The sequence below is a fragment of the Stomoxys calcitrans genome, chromosome 1, assembly GCF_963082655.1.
Source record: "Stomoxys calcitrans chromosome 1, idStoCalc2.1, whole genome shotgun sequence".
Taxonomy (NCBI): Eukaryota; Metazoa; Arthropoda; class Insecta; order Diptera; family Muscidae; genus Stomoxys; species Stomoxys calcitrans.
Window position 1 is genome coordinate 150,661,772 of NC_081552.1, and position 24,937 is coordinate 150,686,708.

The window sequence follows — 24,937 nt, forward strand, 5'->3', positions numbered from 1 at the left end:
CAATCCAACGATGTTATCACAGACGCAAACAAGAGCCAGGGTTCGTGAAATAGAGACCTGCTCATCCTCCAGTGCACTTTGTCAGCCAGCTAATGAATGTTCGTCGCACAAGAATGGTCAGAATGATAGAAATCGATTGCTACAACCAGAGAAACCACAGCTAACAAAATGCGACAACCAGGAAAATAAAAACAAAGTTCCAACTACAACTGCCCAACCTCAAGGGATCAGCAATAATGGCTGGACAAAGTCCCAAGGATGCCAGGACGCTAACTGCGCGGCCAGTGGGAAATCCCAAACCAGCAACAATTCTTTTGCGGAAGGTAAGCCAAACCATAGAAAGCAAATCGAAAACAATTACATTCTCTCTCTGTTTCCCATTAATTGACAATCTCCCTTTGGCTTGTGGTTTTAGGTGGCGGCGTAACTTTCAAACTTGTCAAATCGAATAGCTGTAGCAGCCGCTTGGAGTTGGCCGGCGCCGATGCCGACGCTGAGCTCGAGGACAGGGAAGTTGTACGCAAGATGGTGCATCACTTTGAAGCAAGTACTGCCACCAAGCATCAAGCCGCTGCCGAGGTGTCACTAACCATTAATAATCAGACACCCATAAGCTCTGATAGCCGGAGATTTGTGACGGAGAATCAGAGTAATCGTCAGCAGGAACGCACTCTTATTCCGGTGACGGTGAATAATCACATTAACGTAGCCGAAGGTATTTTGACACATTCGACAAATGATGCGCCAAAGCCTGAAGAGGAAAACAAAGCAGATATCGATAGCAATGTAAACTCCGACAACCAACAAGCGGGAGGAAAGACCCAACAGGACATAGCATCGCATGCCAAAGTATGCCGTAATAAAAATGTCGACTTGGCATTTACTTTAGTGAAGCAGCAACAACCAAACACCAATAACAGCAAACATTCCGGGAGTAGAGAGTCGGAAATGGGGACAAATCACAAAGTCCCCAGCGCCATTGGATTGAATGGTGATACGGAAAACACCAAAGTCCAAAGAGAAACTCACGGTATCAAGAATGAAGCAAAGGCAATAACAAACAATGACACGCATAAAATGTCAGCGGGGATTTTAAAGGCTGATGAAGAGTCCTGGGTCACCCCCACCTTTCTGACAGTGAGTTCCCAAACGCCGGATCAGATTATTGTGCCAGTTGAAATCCATAGGCCAGGGTGCGACAGCTTTTCATGGGCAGGTAACAGGCAACAGGCAGACATATATGCAAAAATTGGAGAGGAGAAATACCCGCTGAGCACAACATCCAGTGTCACCTCCGTTATTGACAAGTCCGTGGTGAAACATTACGTGGCCAATGACCGAAGTATTTACGAGAAACGCAAATACGACGACATTGAGTTCGAGGAATTCGAAGTCTATGATCCTACCAAGGACTTTGAGAGACTTATCGAAGACGAGGAGGCGAAGCGAGCACCCTCGAACAGCATCAAGCAGGATAATCAAATCTTGCTGCCTTCGCCAGGAAAGAGCGGAGGCCAAGAGGCTAATGGTTCAGCGGAAACGGAAACAGATTGTTATGATAGCCTCGATGACAAGTTGTAGGAAATTGAGATGTCGGTTGCAATTGAGATTGAGTGAATTGATTTGCACAAAGGCATTCGATAACAGCTCAGCTTCCAAGAGCAACAAATCTCGAAGCAAAAGAATAATTCTCACTGAGGTGCAACGATATGGGTGTTGGGGGAAACATCCTTGTTTCCATTACATATTAAGCTCACAACCACTAAGGCGGCCTTGAGTGCGAGCAAACGTTTCCATCGTCAAAACCGACTGTCAGCATTAAAATTTGTTATCGACACACACACACACACACTTTGTACTATACTTGTTAACCAATTTTCAATTTATATTATTTGCCTGCGCGTGTATGTTTTTATGCTACTATAAATAATAAATTTAACTTTTAATACCAAGTTGCCTTTAAATGAGTTATTTACGAATAAGGAAAGGCAAAAGTCGGGCGGTGCCGACCTTATAGTGCCCTACACCTACACCACTATAGGTACAAAGCTACATCTAATTCTAAACCAAATTTGATGGACCTTGGCCGATTTTTTGCAGAAGGGTTATTAAACAACACGTATCAAATTTCAAGCAAAAGCAAATATGGTCAAACTGTAATAACAACGGTCGACGAATGACAACGTTATTGCAATTTACCCAAGCGTTGTGCAAAATTTTTGCAAGATTGGTCAATAAATGCGGACGAATATATATAAAAGAGCTATATCTAAATCTGAACGGATTTCGAGCAAACTTCTAAGATATTGTGGTAGTCGTCGAGGAAAGCGTTGTACAAAGTTTAGGAAAGATTGGTCAATAAATACGCTTGCAGTGGCTCTTGGAGTGAAAATCGGGCGATATACATGTATGGAAGCTATATCTAAATCTCAACCGATTTCTATAAAATTCACCAGACATCTTAAGAGTCATAAGAAAATCCTTCTTGTCAAATTTCGAGCGAATCGGTTAACAAACGAGCACCTTATGCAATATTTCTCAAAATCGGACGAATATATATATGGGAGATGTATCTTAATTTGAACCGATTTCGAGCAAACTTTTTAGATATAGTGGTGGTCGTCAAGCAAAGCGTTGTGTAAAATTTTGGCAAGATTGGTCAATAAATGCGCTTGCTGTGACTCAAGAAGTTGAAATCGGGCGATATATATAAATGAGAGCTATATCTAAATCTGAAACGATTTCCATGGAATCCACCAGTAATGTCAAGAGACATGAGAAAATCATTCCTGCCGAATTTCGAGAGAATCGATTAACAAATGACCATTTATTGCATTATTGCCGGAAATCGGACGAACATATATATGGGAGCCATATCCAAATTTGAAACGACTTTTTCCAATTTAAATAGGCTTTGTCTCTAGGTTCAAGAACATGGTTGTTAACATGGACAGACGGACAGACAAACGGACACAGTTAAATCGAACCAGAAAGTGATTCTGAGTAGATCGGTATAATTATCAATGGGTCTATCTCTCTTCCTTTTGGGTATTACAAACTAATTCACTAAAGTATTATACCCTGTACCACAGTAGTGGTGTAGGGTATAAAAAAGCAGTATTGAAATCAGACACAGGCATTATAATTTGTATATACATATATGACGGCGCAAAAGAATTCATGTAAAATATACAAACCAATAATGCATCATTTCACCATGGCATTATGGGCGGAAGCCACCGTGGCGCAGAAGTTACCATGTCCGCCTATAACGTCGAACATCAGACAATTTTTCAGAGTTGGTTATACCCTAACTAATATCGACTACGTTTGTGAGGTATCCTGCCATGCTTAAACTTCTACGCCAAGTGGTGTCGCTATGCGGCTCGCCGTTCAGACTCGGCAATAAAAAGGCGTTGAGCTCATTGATATGAGAGAAGTATCTCCTGCTCCTTAATGGAATGTTCATGGGAAATTTAGTATCTAGTACTATGGGCGGTAATTAAAAATTTGCAGCAAATATTAGTTACAACCACGTCAGCATTTGCAAACTTTGTAAATTGGTAAAAAAAATGTTAGAAAAAAATCGGTTCAGATTTAGATATAGCTCCCATATGTATATATATTTTATCGTATATGTACTATTGTGGCTATATTAGCCTTGACTTTGCTCAGATCTTTTCAAAATTTTGCATCAGATATTCTATTTGACACATTATGTGCTCAAAATTTCATCCAAACCGGATCAGATTTAGATACAGCTTTGATATATATCCTTCATCCGATATGTACTATTATGTCTATAGAAGCCAAAATTTTGCTCAGATCTTTTCAAAAATTACCATGAGTCACTCTATTTGATAACGCAATATATGTTCATTTCATCTACATCGAATCAGATTTAGATATAGCTTCCATATATATCTTTAATCGGATATAGGGTTTTTTAGCTGCAGTAGCCACAATTTTAGTCCGATTGTTACAAAATTGGTGTGAGATGTTCTTTTTGATGTCTCATTATAGCTCCCATATGGGTGAATCCTGCGTGACGAGCGCTACATATTTACGCAATTTTCGATAAAAATGTATGACTTTGTTTGTGCTGTGAAAAAAAAAAATTCATTAAAGTACGTTTACATTGCCACTAAATCTGGATTTTTGAGATTTAAGTGCTAAATCCTGTGTTTTTGCAGGTTTTATGGTGCAAAAAAATAAATCCGATTTTTACCGGATTTATTTCTAAATCTCAAATAAATCCGATTTCAAGGCTGAATAATCGATTAAAGTACCAAAATATGCAACTGTTTTGAAGAATCGTGTATAGATGTGTGTGATATGCACATTCACGTATACACATGTACGCTTGTGTATGTCGCTTAAATCCCCAAAAACGCAGTGTAAACAGACAGGATTTGTTTTTGGATTCAGTTAAATCCAGATCATAAAAATTTCAATGTAAACGTGCTATTAATCCACTTATAGTGATTAATAAGGGATTTTAAAAATACATTCGAATGAAAAAATTGTTTCTCCCATTTGTTGTAAAAAAAAATTTGCCAATGAAATGAAAAATTTGCCTGTTCCTAATGGACAGGGGCAAACTTCTCACATATCAATGAGTGCAGTCCGATTCAAGTTTAAGCCCAATGACAAGGGACTTCCTTTTTATAGCCGAGTCCGGACGGCGTGCCGCAGTGCGACACCTCTTTTGAGGAAAAGTTTTTACATGGCATAGTACCTCACGAATGTCGCCAGAGATAACCACCGCTGAAAATTGTATGATGGTCCTGCCAGAATTTGAACCCAGGCGTTCAGCGTCATAGGCGGACATGCTAACCTCTGCGCTACGTTGGCCTTCTCCATAGGTTGTAAAGTCGTAAAAAGTTGGTCACAAAGTTGTGTGACGCACGCTACAAAAGTGGTTGGTAGTGTCTTTCGAGTTTAGTGTATATTGGTTCGAAGCGAATTCTGCGTAGTTAACCTCAAAAATGATATTCTATGATTTCAAGATGGACAAACGGAAATTTTAAATTTGTGTCTAAACCACTAAAAACTATTAAAATTTTTTGTCTAAGACCCTGAGCCCTATGTGACGCACGCTACGTGATGAACGCTAGATTTTTTCCACTAGCTTATAAATGAAAGAAATTTGTATTAATTTTTAACGGAATAATTTGTATCATCGTTCATTAACAACATTTAGGAGAAATTTTTTGCTTTAAGATCAATTTATGAATTAATATTCAATTATATATGAATTGCATATATTGATTAGTTAAGTAGTAGTTTATGGCCTTTAAAAGCAAAAACGAATATTGGCTCGTATGGCGGCTGTATTTTATTATGGAGCCTTCCGACTTGTATTTGGTATGGGCATTGCAAGGCATCGCTCGTTTATCAAATTCTAGCCAATCCGGATCAGTATTAAGACCTCTGAGGGTCTACAAATCAAATGACCATTTTTGGTTTAAATGAGATCGAAACAAAATTTTAGTGTCTCCTTGGGTCATTATTTCAAGAAACAAAGTACTTTTATTACGAAGTTTTTCTTTTATTGTAACTATGTAACGTTTCGCTTCAACATATCAATCGTTAGCCATAAATGTTGCATTAATGAATGTAACCAACTTTGTTTATTGTTAACCCTTTATCAACTTCGCCTATGGTAAAAGTCCCTTTCTTTTGTCGTAAAACCAATAACTCTTTAATGGCAAAAGTGTTTCGATAGCCGAAAACGATTCTTTTACTTGATTAACAAGTATTCCCTTATTTCTCTCCTGAGAAACAAGTGATGGGCGGATGGTAAACTAGGAAATTGACAATTTTCGCCATAGGTACGTCCAATGACAAAAATCATTAGAGCAACATGGAAGCCCTTTAATATAAATGTGCATGCTAATATCGAAATAAAAACAAATATATTCTGGAAGAGCTTGAATTATCAACTTAGAACGGCTTATAGGTAAAAATTTGAGTTAGAACTATATTACATCATTAAATTGAACTTGGCATCCTTTTCAATATGCACAATGTATTTTAAAACAAGTAAAAGCGTCCTATGTTCGGCCGGGCCGAATCTTGGGTACCCACCATCATGGATGATGCTAAAAATTTATACAAAATAAATTTAGTTAAAGGACATAATTTTATTCTACATACCAAACTTCTGTCAAACCAGCAAAAATTAAAGCTTCCAGGAACCGAACAAGGATGCATACAAGCCCGCTTCAATTGAAGCATTGCAAGACAATATTGAAGCATTTATTCGAGAGATATCAGCCGAAATGTTGGAAAGAGTATGTCAAAATTGGACTAATCGGATGGACCAATTGGAATTAGTCTCCTCCCCATCGTAAACAAGATACTCTCGAGCGTACTGTGTGAAAGATTAAAACCTAAAGGCCATGAGATAATTGGGGCCTATCAATGCGGCTTTAAACCTGGTAAATCCACCATGGACCAGACATTCAGACTGCGCAAAATCCTGGAAAAGGCCCGAGAAAGACAAATCAACACCTACCATCTCTTTGTTGACTACAAAGCCTCTTTCGATACCCCCTTACGTCCAAAGATATTTCAAGCCATGTTTGAGTTTTGCATCCCTGCAAAATTAATAAGGCTCTGCCGGATGACACTTGCTGATACACGTTCCTCAATAAGAATAGGAAAGAATCTTTCCGAATCATTTAGTACCAAACGAGATTTCAGACAAGGAGACAGCCTATCGTATGATCTCTTTAGTATCCTGCTGGGGAAGATTGTACGAAATGCAGATGTGAATAGATATGGCCCACAAATCACAAGAGAACACATGCTACTCGCCTATGCCGACGACATCCTTCAGCCTTTGAAAGAATCGAAATGGGTGTGGCAGTAAATGGAGATAAGACGAAATGGATGGTTTCAACTCCCAAAACGCCTTGTGCAACCGAGCAGATAAAGAAAATGGAGAAAGTTGGGAACCACAACTTTGAAATAGTCAGTAACTTTTTCTATCTCGGAACCCCCGTAACCGAAACGAATGACACCAGTTTTGAGATAAAGCGAAGAATAATACTGGCAAACAGATGCTACTTTGGACTAAGTAAGCAGTTTAGAAAGAAGGCCACCTCTCGACAGACGAAGATTACTCTATACATGACACCGACACTACCCGTGTTGTTATATGGATCTGAGACATGGCTACTTGTGAAACCAGATGAGGCAGTGCTTAGAGTATTTGAGAGAAACATTCTTCATAAAATATATGAACCAGTTTGCATTAATGGAGAATATAGGCGACGTATGAACCACGTGCTGTATGACGACGATACCATAGTTACACCCATCAAAATACAACGGCTGCGTTGGCTAGGGTCATGTTGTCCGAATGGATGAAGAAGCTCCAGCAAAGAAGTCTTTTGAAGGCAAACACGGTGGTACACGCAAACCGGGAAGACCAAAAGCCCGATGGAAAGATCAAGTGGTGGAAGACACCTCGAAACTTGGAGTCAAAAATTTTTGGAATGAGCGCAGAAGATCGAGGCACTTGGAACGCTATTCTACGTTCGGCTGGTGGAACAAATGTTCTGTCATAGCCAATTAGAAAAAAAAAACAAAAAGAATGGACCATTTGAGACGCATTTGCATCTTCAAACATTAAATTATGTGGACTATCGATTAAAATTTTCTGAATTTAATATTTTTTTTTTTTGAAAGATATATGTCGCACTTATTTATTATAAAACTTTGTATGAAAACACCAATTAGTTAAAGGGGGCCTTCAAATGTACATACATATTTTTTTGAATTCTTCTTACATAAATATTCTAAGCCCAAACATTTTATGTTCTTTCTTTTTTGACCACTTTACGTTATATCTTAAAATTTACTGATCTGCACCATATTCGCGGACAACGTGTAGGGTTCTTACGCAGTTTACTGTAGTATTTTTCAGCACAATCGGGTAAAAAAATGCGAAATTTATGGGTGATGAGCCATACTTGGCACGGACCTCGAAGAGCCTAATGCAGATCAGTGCGTCAAATTTCAGTGAAGTCGCATAACAAATGTGCTTTTTATGGGCCCAAAGCCTTAAATCGGTATATATGTATATCAGTTGCATACAAATATAGAACGAACTTTAGTCAACTGAATAGGAATATTAAGGGGCCTAATACAATTCGCTATGCCTAATTTCAGCGCATTTGGTCATAAATGCGGCTTTAATGGACCTAAGAACACAAATGGGGAGATCGGTCCATATGGGGGCTATATTAATATATAGATCGATCTGTAAGATATTTGAATGTCAAGGATCCTAGCGCAACTCTTAGAACGATCTTGCAAATGCAAATTTGCCATGGCCATTCCCTTAGGGAACAGGGGTGCTGAGTGCTGTCCGATTCAAGTTTTTAAGCTCAATGATAAGGGGCATCTCTTTGGGGAGAAGATTTTAAATGGCAAAGTACCTCATAAGTGTCGTCAAAAACCACCGCTTAAATTTTTTTCTAAATTTTCGAACCCAGGTGTTCCACTTCATAGGCGGACATGGTATCTTTTCTTAGGCAAAAAAGGATAAAATAAAGGGTTTGCTCTGTTATTAGAGTGATATCAAGTTATGGTCCGATTCGGACCATAACTAAATTATATGTTGGAAACCTGTGTAAAATTTCAGCCAATTCGATTAAAAATTGCGCCCTTTGGGGGTTCAAGTAGTAAAATAGAGAGATCGGTTTATATGGGAGCTGTCTCTTGCTATATAACAATTCAGACCATAATAAACACGTATGTTGATGTTCATGAGAGGATCCGTCGTACAAAATTTCAGACACATCGGATATTAATTGCGATCTCAAGAGGCTGAAGAAGTCAAGATCCCAGATCGGTTTATATGGCAACTATATCAGGTTATAGACTAATTTGAACCATATTTGGCACAGTTGTTGGAAACTATGACAAAACACGTCATGTAAAATTTCAACCAAATTGGAAAAGAATTGCGCGCTCTTGTGGCTCAAGAAGCCAAGATTCAAGATCGGTTTATATGGCAGCTATATCAGATTATAGACCGATTTGAACCATACTTAGTACAGTTTTTGAAAATCATAACAAAACATGTCATGCAAAATTTCAGCCAAATCGGATAAGAATTGCTTCCTCTAGTGGCTCAAGAAGTCAATGTCCAAGATCGGTTTATATGGCGGCTTTATCAAAACATGGACGGATATGGCCCACTTACAATGCCAACAGACCTACACTAACACGAAGTATTTGTGCAAAATTTCAAGCGGCTAGCTTTACTCCTTCGAAAGTTAGCGTGCTTTCGACAGACAGACGGACATGTTTGGATCGACATAAAATGTCATGACGAATAAGAATATATATACTTTACGGGGTCTCAGACGAATATTTCGAGTAGTCACAAACAGATAATAAATGTGGCTTTTATGGGCCTTAGACCCTAAATCGAAGGATCGGCAGCTACATCCAAATCTGGACCGATCTGAGCCAAATTGACAAAGGATGTCAAATTTCAGCAAAATCGGATAATAAATGTGGCCTTTATTGGCCTAAGACCCTAAATCGGCGGATCGGTCTATATGGGGGCTATATCAAGATATAGTCCGATATAGCCCATCTTCGAACTTAACCTGCTTATGGACAAAAAAAGAACCTGTGCAAAATTTCAGCTCAATATCTCTATTTTTGAAGACTGTAGCGTGATTTCAACAGACAGACGGACAGACGGACGGACATGTCTAGATCGTCATAGATTTTTACGCTGATCAAGAATATATACACTTTATAGGGTCGGAAATGGATATTTCGATGTGTTGCAAACGGAATGACAAAATGAATATACCCCCATCCTTCGGTGGTGGGTATAATGAAAAACACAAATTTTTGCATACATCTCAAATCATACGGTATTTCAACGTACGAATTCAGGCACATTGTCACTATTGGAAAAATATGGAACAAGTAGAAACAAATTCTGTCTACAGATACATACAAATGAAAAGAGTAAACAAGTTTCTATGTAGGGTGATACATTTTATACACACATAGATATTCGTGCCTTAAAATACCGTATGATTTGAGACGCATGGAAAAATATTATTACCTTTGTAAAAAATATTTTTTCAACAGTGGGTTTTTTGTGACACTTGATTTTCTCGTCAGTCGTGAGTGTCTCGGGAGTCGTGGTTTTGTCGTGAGTAGCGATTTTCGTGGGCATCGACATAAAACGTGAGTCGACATAAAAAAGTTGTGCGGGAGTACATTTTTTTCTCGTGAGCGTGAGTGAAAAATCACTCACGTGGACATCTCTAGTCCTCAGGATACAATTGGAAGAAAACAGGGTCCTATTTCCCTCATCCGTAATCGCTTTATCGGTTAATCGATTTCGATCTAGTTTCGCACTTTTTGTATGATGGCATCCCTTATCGAATAATTCTATTCGAAACTTCGAAGAGGAATGTGAAAGCTTTTGTCGACAGCAATTTACCTATGGTAAACAACCAATTTTCGTCTACTTTCCAGAAAATATGGATAGGACATTGAAGAATTTATTTTGTAAAGTAAAACAATAATTATAATATATTCACATTTTTAATTCATTAATTTGGACAAAAACTAGCATAGTGGTTAAAACAAAATTAGCGAAATAAATTACCAAAATTGTCTACAAACATGACCAAAGCAAAAAATGTATTTGGCTATTGTTCTCCTTGAGCCGCAAAAAACCAACTGTTATAGAGGCGTGTAAGCCACATATCGATTCTTTCATACAAGATAATTTATTGTGTAAAAACATTAACATATCGTTAAAAACAGTGGCATAATGTTTTTATTTATTTTGCTACTAGTAACAACTTTGTTAAACGATCACAATTTGCTTTGATTACTTTTGAGATGGTAAAAATGCTCGGCGTTTTTTCTTCTCCGAAATAGACAACTTGTTGATAAATTACGTTCGTAAGCCATAATCCAAAAAGTATTTACGGAACAGAATTAATCTTCGAACAAAAACTCGCTCCATAACGGATGCAAGAACTAGGTCGCAGATTAAAAGAGTACATGGTCTAGCAGCGGCTGCGGGCTACACAAAAATGTAAAAGATAAATTGTACCACTATACCTGATAGAGCCAATTGAAGCCACAATATCCCTGGTTATTGAAGATGCGTAGACTTCGATACGGATGGTTCGAAACTGGACGATCATGTTCCTGCATAAAAGATGTGATGGAATAGCTAAGAGGTAATGTTTGTTAAAATAACGGTTGGCATAAATCTATGGAAAATTTATTTCCGAATTCGAAAGCCACTGTTTCTTTTCGCAGATCCCTCAACACGATAGCAGTTCAACTCTGTCGGGTGTCGGACTACACAGATATCCCAAGGAATTGTATAGCCGACGTGCGTGCAATACTAGGAACTACCTTGCATATACCTAGGGAGTTGGAATCTGTGGGAATGCCTCTGGCGACATATAAGCAAGCTCTCCGAGATAAGCCTCAAAGGGTAACGTACGACAGATGGTCATTATAGGCTGTGAACGCTTCAAGGTTATGTTGCCCAATCTATACCTCAAGGGGTCTTCCGCTTTGCTGTCGCCTGCTAGAACAGACCAATATCTGACTGGAAAACATGCTGGCATTATGAAGGTTGTACGTAACGACTTCTGCAGAAGCTATGAGAACGTCGAGGAGAAGGAAACAATAGAACTGCTGTGCGACTGTCCTACATTGGCGAGAAGTAGGAGTTCCGCACTAGGCTCTCATTTCTTTGAGGACTTCTCTGAATTAGCATATGTGAACATTCATAAGCTTTAAGGCGTTTAAAGGCGACCTGACAAGTTCAAAGGTATTAACCTTCATTCCCCTGTTCTCCTGCTATGGCATAACATACTCTAAATGAGTATGATTTCACATTGCCCATTAACCCTAACTATACGGGGATGACCCAACAATTTGGAAATAGTTTATTGTACAAATACATGATTCGCATACTTTTATTGTATTGCCATATTGGAGATATAGTTGTGCATCACTCAGGAGTTTTTGTTTCACGTTTCAGCAAAGAGTTCTTTGGGCCCTTGACCGGTTATACCGAATACAGGTACAGCCGCATTGAAAAGGATTAAGCAACCAAAGGATCGTTTTGTATGAGTTCGATATCAAATAACTTCCAAATCATCTAGGATCAAATCTTGAGATCGGCTTATATGGCAGTTATATATGTTTAAACTGGGCCGACATACACACATATAAACTTTTTGATCAAAACTTCGAGTTGCCAGCTTCACTGATTTAAAATCATAATACTTAAAATGTTATGGCGATCAATAATATAAATACTTTCTAGGTTTTTGTACTTATATTTCGGTGCATTACAAAGGGCAAGATGAAATTGGGCTGAGGGACTGGAGTAGAGTGGAGTGGAATGGAGTATATGAAAATACCACAACAAATCGAGCATTTGCTAATTTGTTGTGGGCTCATGTGGATAGATACATGATTCATCATCTGTGGCGGTGTTAGACACAACACTTAAGCTGCCGCGGTTGAATGTCCTTAAAATGTATTTGCCTCAATGAAAATGCAATATCCTATTTCTACTTGTAGGTATCTGTACTACATGCCTGTCTTTCTTTAATAGTTCACATACTGGATGGTGTTCGGCATGGACGGACAAACTTAGCGAAATTCATCTTGAAGCTAACAGCATCCAAGGTTGAACTCTTGATGTCAACGATTTAAATCGGTTGTTGGTGATGTTTCCTGACCAAAAATCTTGTTGCGGATATTTTTGATTTATTGTTGTTTAAAGCAGATTAATGCAGTCTCAACAAAACGATGTGCACTCAATGGAAACTGCAGCTTACATCGTACTATACATACTATATCTAAACTCAAATTATATAGATAGCATGTTTTGTATACCCATTTGTACCCAATTGTTGACAGAATGTAACTATGTTATAATTCTCTTGAACAATACCAGGAGGTGTTGTTGCAGCTGCTTACCTGAGCTTGAGTCTTCAGTGGTGTTTGTGCAATAACTTTGTCGTCCTCTAAAACTCCATGAATTCTGCAAAAAAAAGAGAAAAAACATTTTAAAACTCCATACAAGCCAAAAACGAAAATAAACGACAAGAAACCCTTTTTTTGTATAAACTGCTGTCGATGGGGAAGCAAAGTTTTCTACTAACTTTCTATAATACAAAGATATCAATTTATGCGCATACACCTGCAAAAATATTTTGCCAGTCAAAAATAGAATATAAAGCTTGCAGCCGACAAACAGGTCATTTGTAGATGGAATCATTGCAGCAAATTATTTGGAAAACTACTTTTATTTGATAAATAAGAATCTATACCCGAAGAAAATGAACTTTAAAGAGTTATAGAAAGTGGCAGAAAACAATTAATAATTGCGAAAACCTTTTCTTAAGGAATCATTTCAAATACAATTTTAAATTTTTTTTATGAATAACTAGCTGTACCCCGCCTGCTCGGCTGCGCCTTCATTAGCACCACGCAAAATATAAGTTTCTTACTTACTATCATATGTATCTCCCCAGTGCAATTTGTTTATCTACTACCAAATACCTTTTATTGCTATGGGCAACCTCCTATCACTTGAACCTCATTTTTATACCCTCCACCATAGGATGGGGGTATACTAATTTCGTCATTCTGTTTGTAACTACTCGAAATATTCGTCTGAGACCCCATATAGTATATATATATTCTTGGTCGTCGTGACATTTTATGTCGATCTAGCCATGTCCGTCCGTCCGTCCGTCTGTCTGTCGAAAGCACGCTAACTTCCGAAGGAGTAAAGCTAGCCGCTAGAAATTTTGCACAACTACTTCTTATTAGTGTAGGTCCGTTGGTGTTGTAAATGGGCAATATCGGCCCATGTTTTGATATAGCTGCCATATAAACCGATCTTGAGTCTTGACTTCTTGAGCCTCTAGAATGAGCAATTCTTATCCCATTGAAATGAAATTTTGCACGACGTGTTTAGTTATGACATCCAACAACTGTGCCAAGTATGGTTCAAATCGGTTCATAACCTGATATAGCTGCCATATAAACCAACAACTGTGGCAAGTATGGTTCAAATCAGTCCATAACCTGATATAGCTGTCATATAAACCGATCTGGGATCTTGACTTCTTGAGCCTGTAGAGGTCGCAATTATTATCCGATTTGCCTGAAATTTTGTACGACGTATTCTCTCATGACCCTCAACATACGTGTATATTATGGTCTGAAACGGTCTATAGCCCGATACAGCTCCCATATAAATCGATCTCTCTATTTTACTTCTTGAGCCCCCAAAGGGCGCAATTTAATTGTTGTTCAAGCCGGACCATATCTTGATATCGCTCTAATAGCAGAGCAAATCTTTTCTTATATCCTTTTTTTGCCTTAGAAGAGATGCCGTGAAAAGAACTCGACAAATGCGATCCATGATGGAGGGTATATAAGATTCGGCCCGGCCGAACTTAGCACGCTTTTACTTGTTAATACCATATTCGTTATCTACACCCCTAGAAATCATTGGTTGGAATTCGATTACAAGAACAAAAAGATAATAATGTCAAAACAATTTCAATTGTTTACACCACAGTTTGGTTATTTTCATAGTTCATTTGCTATTTTAACCAGGATAAAAAGAAGATTTTACCTACCGATATTTCAGTTCCATCAATCATTTCCATACAAAATAAATTTATTTTGCTTCTGCCAATTGTATCAACACCCTTACGGTAGATTTGCTAGGTAGTTGTGCTAACTACCATACCGGAGTTGTACTAACCCCTTACCGGTGGTTGTGCTAACTATCCTTCCGGCAATTATTTTTGCTTATAAAATCTTCACATACCATTGATGAATTCGGAAACTGAGGTTCGAGTCCCCCGGCTGGCCAATTTTTATTTTTTTGCCATTTTTTCTTCAAACTTATTTAAGAAAATTCGGCTAAAAAAATATATATTTTTTAATTAACATTTTTTTTAATTGGTTTCTACACTTGTCAATGTGTAGTGTAGTGCAATATCCGTGTGTCTGTCCGTCCGTCTGTTGTAATCACTCTAGATCCTTCAAAAATTGAGATATTGAGCTGAAATTTGGCACAGATATGTCTTTCTGATGCACGCTGGTTAAGTTTTTGAACGGGCCAAATCGGACCATATTTGGATATAGCTGCTATATAGACCGATTTTCCGAGAAAGGGTATAATGCCCATAAAAACTTTATTTTGCTGAAATTTTAAACAGTGAGTAGTTTAAGGCTTCACGACAATTCACCCAAATATGGTTCAGATCGGACTGTATTTAGATATAGCTGACATATAAACCGATCTCCAGATAAGGGTCTGAAGGCCATAAAAGCTTTATTTTTTATCCGATTTTTGGAATAGTGCGCAGTTTAAAGCCTCCCAACGTCCGATTCAAATATGGTACAGATCGGACTATATTTAGATACATCAGTCATATAGACCGATCTGCCGATAAAGGGGACTGAAGCCCATAACAGATTTTTTTAACACGTTTCGCTAAAATTTGAAACAGTGAGTTATTTTTAGCCTCCTGATACCCGACCTAAATATGGTTCAGATCGGACTATGTTTAGACATAGCTGCCATATAGAGCGATCTGCCGATAAGGGGTCTGAAGGCAATAAAAGCTTTATTTATTACTCGATTTCCCTGAAATTTGAAACAGTGAGTGGGGTAAGACCTCCCAACATCCGACCTAAATATGGTTTTGATCGAACTATATTTAGATATAGCTGTCATATAGACCGATCTGCCGATAAGGGGACTAAAGCCCATAAAGACTTTATTTATTAACCGATTTCGCTGAAATTTGAAATAGTGAGTTTTTCTGAGCCTCCCGATATCCGACCTTAATATGGTTCAGATCGGTTTATAATTGGATATATCTGCCAAAAAAAAACAATTTTTTGTTCTACAAAATGGAATAGTGTCATATATATTAGACCACTCAATGTCCGTGCCGAATTTGGGTGCTTAAGTTATCCAGTTTTCCCCGGATTGGGACGAAATGTCGATCCACTTTTGCTTTTGGGCGCTAATTCTGGGTGGTAGGTAGGCCGTTGGTGGTGTTTTTGGGAGTGGAGGCAGAAGTCCAGACCCAATTTTCGACGGGTTTCAAGCATAAATCAGCTGATACTGCGGTAATTTCTAGTTTGATATTCGTGCGAAGTTCATCAAACGGAAACTAGGAAAGTTTTTCAAAAAAAAAAGAAAAACATATAAATAAACACATAAAATTCAGAAAAATGCATGAATATTTGAAGATTATTTTATGCAAATATTGACCGAGACTGCGCCTCAAATGGCCCATTTCCAACATTTCGGCCGGTTCCTCACGTAGAAATGCTTCAATGTTGTCTTTCAATGCATCAATTGAAGCGGGATTGTGTAGACATGACCTTTAACATAGCCCCACAAAAAATAGTCCAAAGGCTTTAAATCGCACGATCTAGGCGGCCAATTGGCGGGTCCCGAACGAGACATAAAATGCTCGCCGAACTCGCCTTTCAATAAGTCCATTGTGTGTGGCACCGTCTTGTTAAAACCACACGTCATGCAAGTCAAGCTCTTGCATTTTGAGCAAATAAATAGTTGGATATCATCTCATGGTAGCACTCAACATTCACAGTTACGTTGCGATTCGCATCATCTTTGAATAAGTACGGCCCAATGACGACACCAGCCCATAGACCGCACCAAACTGTGACTTTTTCTAGTTGCATTGGTAGCTCTTGCAATGTTTCTGGCTGATCTTCACTCCAAAATCGACACTTCTGCTTATTTACGTACCCATTGAGCCAAAAATTAGCATCTTTGTATAATGAAAGAAGCACGCGATGAATTTTCTTAACAGAGGACGCATTTTGACGATAAAAAAATAATTTATTCTGACCAGAGCGGGACACACACAAAGAAGGTGTTCTATAGTCTCTTCTTCTTCGATGTCCTCACAACTTCTGCAATAGTCGTTATTGGCAACCGTCAGTCTGTAAGCATGTTTTCCGATTAGACAGTGGTCTGTCATGACGGACACAATGTCTGAGGCATCTGGTCCAGCCAGTGACAGCAAGGCGGCAGACCTCTTCAAGTCTAGATTACGCCATATAGTTTTGGAATGCTCACAACCCCCTCTTTGTGACCATCTATCGTTCGTTGTACTTCGGGCCTGATCCTGAAAACTCAGCTACCATGTCGCTAGAGGCATACTCACGGATTCCAGTTTCCCTGGAATGTGTTAGATAGTTCCTAGTTTCGCAAGCTCGTTCGCTTAACAATTCCTTGGGATATCTCTGTGGCACCGCACCCAGAACAGGGGAATTTTGAACTATTCTGGGTGTCGGCAGATTACATTCGAGCAGCTTGCAACTCAATAATTTTTTCCGATTCATATTAATATACAAGGCAAAAAGTGGTCATAACGAGCAAACGTGAATGGTATTTTCGAACACAAAAAATGTGGCCGATTGACTTGGTAACACTTCTTGTCAGCTATACCCGTATATTTCTCTCCAGTGCCCCATCCACCATAGGATGGGGCACTGCCATTCCGTTTGTAACTCCTCGAAATATTCGTCTAAGACCCCATAAAGTATATATATTTTTGCCATGTGCGTCTGTCTATACGTCCGACCGTCTGTCTGTCGAAAGCACGCTAACTTTCGAAGAAGTAAAGCTAGTCGCTTGAAATTTTGCACAAATACCTCTTATTAGTGAAGGTCGGTTTGTATTGTAAAAGGGCCATATCGGTCCATGTTTTGCCCCTTAAACCGATCTGGGATGTTGACATCTTGAGCCTCAAGAGGGCGCAATTCTTATCCGATTTGGCTGACATTTTGCATGACCTGTTTTGTTATGGCTTCAATCAACTGTGCCGAATTTGGTTCAAATCGGTCCATAACCTGATATAGCTTCCATATAAACCGATCTTGGATCTGGAGCCACTAGAGGGCGCAATTCTTATCCGGTTTGGCTGAAATTTTGACGTGTTTTGTTATGACCTACAACAACCGTGCTAAGTATAGTTTAAAACGATCCATAACCTTGTGTAGCTGCCTTATAAATTAATCTGGGATATTGACTTATTGAGCCAATTCTTCTAGAGGGCGCAATTCTTATCCGAATGTCTGAAATTTTGTACAACGGCTTCGCCCATGACCTTTAATATACGTGTCAAATATGGTCTGAATCGGTCTATAGCCGGACACAGCTCCCAAATAAACAGGTCTTCTGATTTTACTTCTTAAGCTTCTTAAGGGCGCAATTCTTATTCGAATTGACTGAAATTTTACACAATGACTTCTACCATGTTCTCCAACATTCAATTCAATTATAGTCCGAATCGGACCATAACTTGATATAGCTCCAACGGCATATCAATTATTTTCCTTTATCCTTTGTGTGCCTAAAAAGAGATACCGGAAAAATAATTCAACAAATGTAATCCATGGTGGAGGGTATATAAGAATCGGCTTGGCCGAACTTAGTACTCTTTTGCTTGCATTTTTCTCTTCTTAATTTTAAAGCAGGGCCTTACATCCATGTCAATTTTTGCCTTTAGTCTATCTCTCGTTCAATTACCAAATTGTACAAGGCGAAGGTTCAAACCCACCCGCATTGGATGGACATACAGTATGCCCTAGATAGAACCATATTTAGATGAACATATCTTCCATATAGATCAACCTTCTGATTTAGGGTATTAGGCCGCAGAAATTTGTATCAGTGAGCTGCACAAGCCACCTCGATATCCGCGCAGAGTACGGACCAAATGGGCCAATAGATTGAAATAACTACCGTATAGACCGGTATTCCAATTTCAGGTCTTTGTTCCATAATTGACGTATTTCTTATTCATTTCGCAGAGATGTGGATAATGAGTTATAGTAGGTCCATCGTCATTCTTGCTCAATATGTTGACACCATAACGAGAGCACTTTTCAATTGATGGGGACGAAAAACAGCGTACACCTCGCGACATGCCTCCTCAGTGTGGTATTGATAGGTACATATTTTGATATAGCTGACATTGAGACCCACCTCTCCATTATAAGCCGCATACCATTATACACATTTTTCACTTATTTTCTATTATTTACGCATATAAAATCTATTCAAAATGGACAAGAACCGAATGACTGTCAGCACCATCCTGGTTGAAACTCTGAGCTCATATATGCGTGGTGTTCATCATCATCGTGAAAGCTCTGCTGAGAGCTACGGGGCGCCTCCACAGGTTGCGAATTGTTCAATGCTGTTTACACGGAGTAGCTGCCAATGCAATCGCGGAAAATTAGCGGTATCGAGTGGAGAGTTTCCGTGAAAGGACTGGCGGTACCGGCTCTGGCTCAAATTAGAGTGCCTGTGATATTCGATATGACAAAACGAGTAATTGGCGCCTTTTAATAAGCAATGGTCATTATGTTCCTCCGGCGATCAGTCCTATGTACCCGAGCAAGATTGCTCCGTAGGCGTTTGACGAGAATCGCTATTTTAACATATTGATGTGGCTACAACAACTTTCAAAACAGCCGACAGATTGGCCCGCGAAGATTCTAAAGTCGCGAAAAGTTTTGCAGAGGGCTGCTACATACATTTCAGACCTAAAATATTAATGAAAATGCAAATTTATCAAAAATTATCAAACATAATATATACACTTTTGTATGCGCACAAACCAAACACTTTTTCCTCTCCGATTGAGACACCTCCAAAAAATGGTTAATGAACGCTTCAACAGCATTCATTGGCGACGAAAATTATTGACCACCCGTTTTTTATCTTAATGTGTGGGAATAACAACAGCCCTGACTTGGGTGCCAAGTCCTTAATCGGTTCATAACCTGATATACATAGCTCCCTGACCAATTTCCCGTTTATACTTTCAGAGTCTCTAGCAACGACTTCTATTATGGTCTTCTACATCCAAACCAAGTATGGTCCGTATCGGCCCATAGCATGGCAATTTTTATGGACTATCCATTGTTTGCCTGACTCATGTGGTGATCAGTGCTTTACTAGTCAATTGTTTTGCGCTGAAGATTTTGAAGAACTATCGGTAGCTCTGAATGACTACCCAACATCTTTCAAATGCTTGAAGACATACTGGAAAAATATCTATATATAATATATTTTTCTTTAATTGGCTATGACAGAATATTTGCTCCACTAGCCGAACGTAGAATAGCGTTCCAAGCGCCTCGATCTTCTGCACTCATTCTAAAATCTCTGACACGATGTTTCGAGGTGTCTCCCACAACTTGATCTTTCCATCGGGCTTTTTGGCTTTCCGGTTTGCGTGTACCACCGTGTTTGCCTTCAAAAGACTTCTTTGTTGGAGCTTCTTCATCCATTCTAGCCAACGCAGCCGTTATATTTTTATGCTTGTAACTATGTTATGGTCGTTCATACGTCGACTATATTCTCCATTAACGCAAACTGGTCCATATATTTTACGAATTTTTCTCTCAAATACTCTAAGCACTGCCTAATCTTCGTCTGTCGAGAGTTGGCCTTGTTTCTAAACTGCTTACTTAGTCCAAAGGAAGATAAAGTTACTGACTGTCTTAAAGTTGTGGTTCCCAACTTTCTCCATTTTCTTTATCTGCTCGGTTGTACAAGGCTTTTTGGGAGTTGAAACCATCCATTTCGGCTTAAATCCATATATGGCCAGACCCATTTTCACTGACTCTCCATCGATTCTTTCAAAGGCAGCAGTTACTACTTCTGGTGACCGACCTATGATGTCGATGTCGTCGGCATAGGCGAGTAGCATGTGTTCTCTTGTGATTAGTGTGCCATATCTATTCACATCTGCATCTCGTATAATTTTTTCCAGCAGGATATAAATGATATCACACGATAGGTTGTCTCCTTGTCTGAAACCTCGTTTGGTATTAAATGGTTCCGAGAGATTCTATCCTATTTTTACTGAGAAGCGCGTATCGGCAAGTCTTATCCTGCAGAGTCTAATTAATTTTGCAGGGATACCAAACTCAGACATGGCTTGAAATACCTTGGAACGTAAAGGAGTATCGAAGGCGGCTTTGTAGTCAACAAAGAGATGGTAGGTGTTGATTTGTCCTTCTCGGGTCTTTTCCACGATTTGGCGCAGTGTGAATATTTGATAAACCCAATTATCTCATTGACTTTAGCTCTTAATCTTTATCTCGAGAGTATTTTGTATGCGATGGCGAGGAGAGTTATTCCTCTGTAGTTGGCACATTCCGTCTTGTCTTCTTTCTTGTGTACGGGGCATAGTATTCTGAGGTGCCAACCATCGGGTATGCGTTCTTCTAGCCAGATTGCGCAGATCAGCGTGTCGCCTCCGGTCTTAATACTTCAACGGATAACCCGCCGGCTTTTGCTGCCTTGTTGTTTTTTAGTCGGGCCAATGCTACTTGGACCTCATTCTGACTAGGCGGTAAACATTCTATACCATCATCATTGATTGGTTCTGCGGCATCCTCTTCGCCGCCAACGTCGGACACTAGCAGTTGGGTAAAATGTTCATTCCATATCCTCAGCATGCTATCTGTGTCAATTACCAGATTTCCTTCTTTGTCTCTGCAGGAGGATGTGCCTGCACCAAAGCCATCGGTTTGATGTTTAATTCTTTGGTATAACTTCCGGACTTCATTCTGACTCCTGTACATCTTAATTCGCAATTCCTCTTTCATTCTGCGGAATAGACGTAGACGTTTATATATAATCTCTTTTTTCAACATTGTCCAAAGTAACCAGTGCCTGCGATCATATGTATGTAAGACTTATAGAACTCCTGCCGCAACAAGGACAACCTCCCACTAAAATCCATCCTCTCCAATGACAACATGGAAATTTTACTTCCTTGAGAGTTTGATGACATTACATATATGCGGCTCTAAAGCTTGCGTTCATTTATATGTCTGACTATAGTAACTTCAAAAAATTACCCACAATGCCGAAATAAAAATTTTACAATCATTTTTTGCGTGAGGTTTTTTTATCGAATCACCTTAAATTTAAGATTTTATCTAATCTTAAATAAAAACTCATCAAAATATAATACTAATATAATAACAAAATGAGGTTGTAAAATGTCATCACTCTAGTGCACATGTTTATGTTTGCCCACCACTGGTCTACAGCAAGAGGTTGGCGTTACATGAGGTTCAGAAAACGCAGCGTATCCAGTATTTATAGGGATAGGACAGCATGAGTGGTAAGAAGACACCATCTGAATAAAGACCATCCAACCAAGAAAACACACCTTCATCTTAATATCGAAAATTTGTACAAGCCAAGCATTAACTTTATTTTGATTCTCAATTGACTGGCCAAACGAACTTACTGAACAACTAGAAAATTATGTGTGTTAAGATTTGTGTGATTTAAAAAAAAACCTTTACAGAAATTTGCTTGCCTTATAGCACAAAATCATTCAATTTAGATCTGTCTGCACTAGGAACGCGCATTTTCTTTTCAATGACATGCGAATGTTCATTATCCTTGGGTATAAATCGTAAAAAAGAGCTTCTGTTTACTTCCTTCAAATATTTGTACGCAAATACTCCCTATGGGAGACCTTTCTCACAATAATTGCAAAAACACTCCGAATTGGAAATGGTGCTTAAGATGTAGATTCAATTAAATTCAAAAGGATGAAACAAGATTGAAAATATTTCTACAGGACCATTCCAAACAATGTGATTATCTAATTTCTTTATGCTTATCAGATTGAACTGTATCGTTACTTTTTCTCTAAAAAAGGATGCCACTTGAATTGACTTGGAACGAAAGTATGAATGTATGACTAAAGGATGATGGAACTTGGGACTCATTGGGAATCAGAGCATTCTGTTTTTCTTTGCTACTACTTTTTATGTTAATGCCGTTGTTGAGGATGAAGATGGCGTGATGACTGCTGTAAATTGAAGTACATAACAGACTCGTTGGAATGCAGGCGAGGGAGGGCAAAACAAATCATTGCTCAAATAAACAAACTGCTTCAACATAGCACAGTGGCTTGGTAGAGACTTAAATGCCTCGTCGAGCGTTTCAACATTTGGCGGAGATCACCAACAACAACATTAATTTCAAATTTCAAAGTTTTATGGAGCGCTCAAAATACGGAATCGAAGTTCGACAATGTTTCAATTATTCTGCAACGAAATATCAATTTAAGCAATTAGAAAATGAGAAATATTTGAATATACTTCAGCGGGTTAGTTAAATGTATTTAAGCAGTAGAATTGTGAACTAATTTATAAACCCTCCACCATAGGATGGGGCATACTAATTTCGTCATTCGGATTGCAACACCTCGAAATATGCGTCGGAGGCCCCATAAAGTATATAAAGGGTGATTTTTTTGAGGTTAGGATTTTCATGCATTAGTATTTGACAGATCACGTGGGATTTCAGACATGGTGTCAAAGAGAAAGATGCTCAGTATGCTTTGACATTTCATCATGAATAGACTTACTAACGAGCAACGCTTGCAAATCATTGAATTTTATTACCAAAATCAGTGTTCGGTTCGAAATGTGTTAAATTTTGACAATTTTTGTTCAGCGATGAGGCTCATTTCTGGTTGAATGGCTACGTAAATAAGCAAAATTGCCGCATTTGGAGAGAAGAGCAACCAGAAGCCGTTCAAGAACTGCCCATGCATCCCGAAAAATGCACTGTTTGGTGTGGTTTGTACGCTGGTGGAATCATTGGACCGTATTTTTTCAAAGATGCTGTTGGACGCAACGTTACGGTGAATGAACACATTTCGAACCGAACACTGATTTTGGTAATAAAATTCAATGATTTGCAAGCGTTGCTCGTTAGTAAGTCTATTCATGATGAAATGTCAAAGTATACTGAGCATCTTTCTCTTTGACACCATGTCTGAAATCCCACGTGATCTGTCAAATACTAATGCATGAAAATCCTAACCTCAAAAAAATCACCCTTTATATTCTTGATCGTCACGTCATTTTAAGTCGATCTAGCCATGTCCGTCCGTCTGTCTATCGAAAGCACGCTAACTTTCGAAGGAGTAAAGCTAGCCGCTTGATATTTTGCACTAATACTTTTTATCAGTGTAGTTCGGTTTGGATTGTAAATGGGTCAAATCGGTCCATGTTTTGATATAGCTGCCATATAAACCAATCTTGGGTCTTGACTTCTTGAGCGTCTAAAGGGCGCAATTCTTATGCAATTTGACTGAAATTTTGCACGTGGTGTTTTGGTATTACTTCCATTAACTGTGCTTATTATTGAGCAAATTGGTACCTAACCTGATACAGCTGTCATATAAACCGATCTGGGATCTTAACTTATTGAGCCTCTAGAGGGTGCAATACTCATCCGATTTGGAAGAAATTTTGTACAACGGCTTCTCTCATGACCTTCAACATACATGTCTAATATGGTTTGAATCGATAAATGGCTTAATACAGCTCCCATATAAAACGATCTACCTATTTTGCTTCTTGAGCCCCTACAAGGCACAATTCTCATCCGAATGAACTGAAATATTACACAATGACTTCTACAACGTTCAGCATTCATTTATGGTCCGAATCGGACTATAACTTGATATAGCTCCAATAGCATAACATTTTCAATTTTCTTTGTTTGCTTAAAAGAGATACTGTGCACAGAAGTCGACAAATGCAAACTCTTACTTGCAATTATTTATTTTTTTTTTATTATTTATCAATAAATATTGAATATTTATTTATGTTTAATATATTTTTGCTCAATTCATCGGTACAACATGAGTTGTTGTATGCCAGATTGGCATATTTCTAATTTACTTATTATTCAATTACAAATTCATTTACAATAAGTTTCCTACAATTGAGCCATGCTTTGACATAATTGTATAGAGAAGGGAAATTTAGACCA

The 24,937-nt window shown here is 38.6% G+C and overlaps 1 protein-coding gene across 8 annotated transcripts in view; it reads right to left on the reverse strand.

Annotated features, from left to right (window-relative positions):
* The window catches only part of LOC106092276 (calcium uniporter protein, mitochondrial), a 642,340-nt gene that overhangs the window by 388,616 nt on the left and 228,787 nt on the right, over positions 1 to 24,937 (reverse strand). For all 8 annotated transcript variants that reach the window (XM_059361328.1, XM_059361329.1, XM_059361327.1 and 5 more), the window contains one exon: positions 13,012 to 13,075. In XM_059361328.1, coding sequence (XP_059217311.1) covers positions 13,012 to 13,075 — 64 coding nt within the window. The remainder of the gene's footprint in view (positions 1 to 13,011; positions 13,076 to 24,937) is intronic.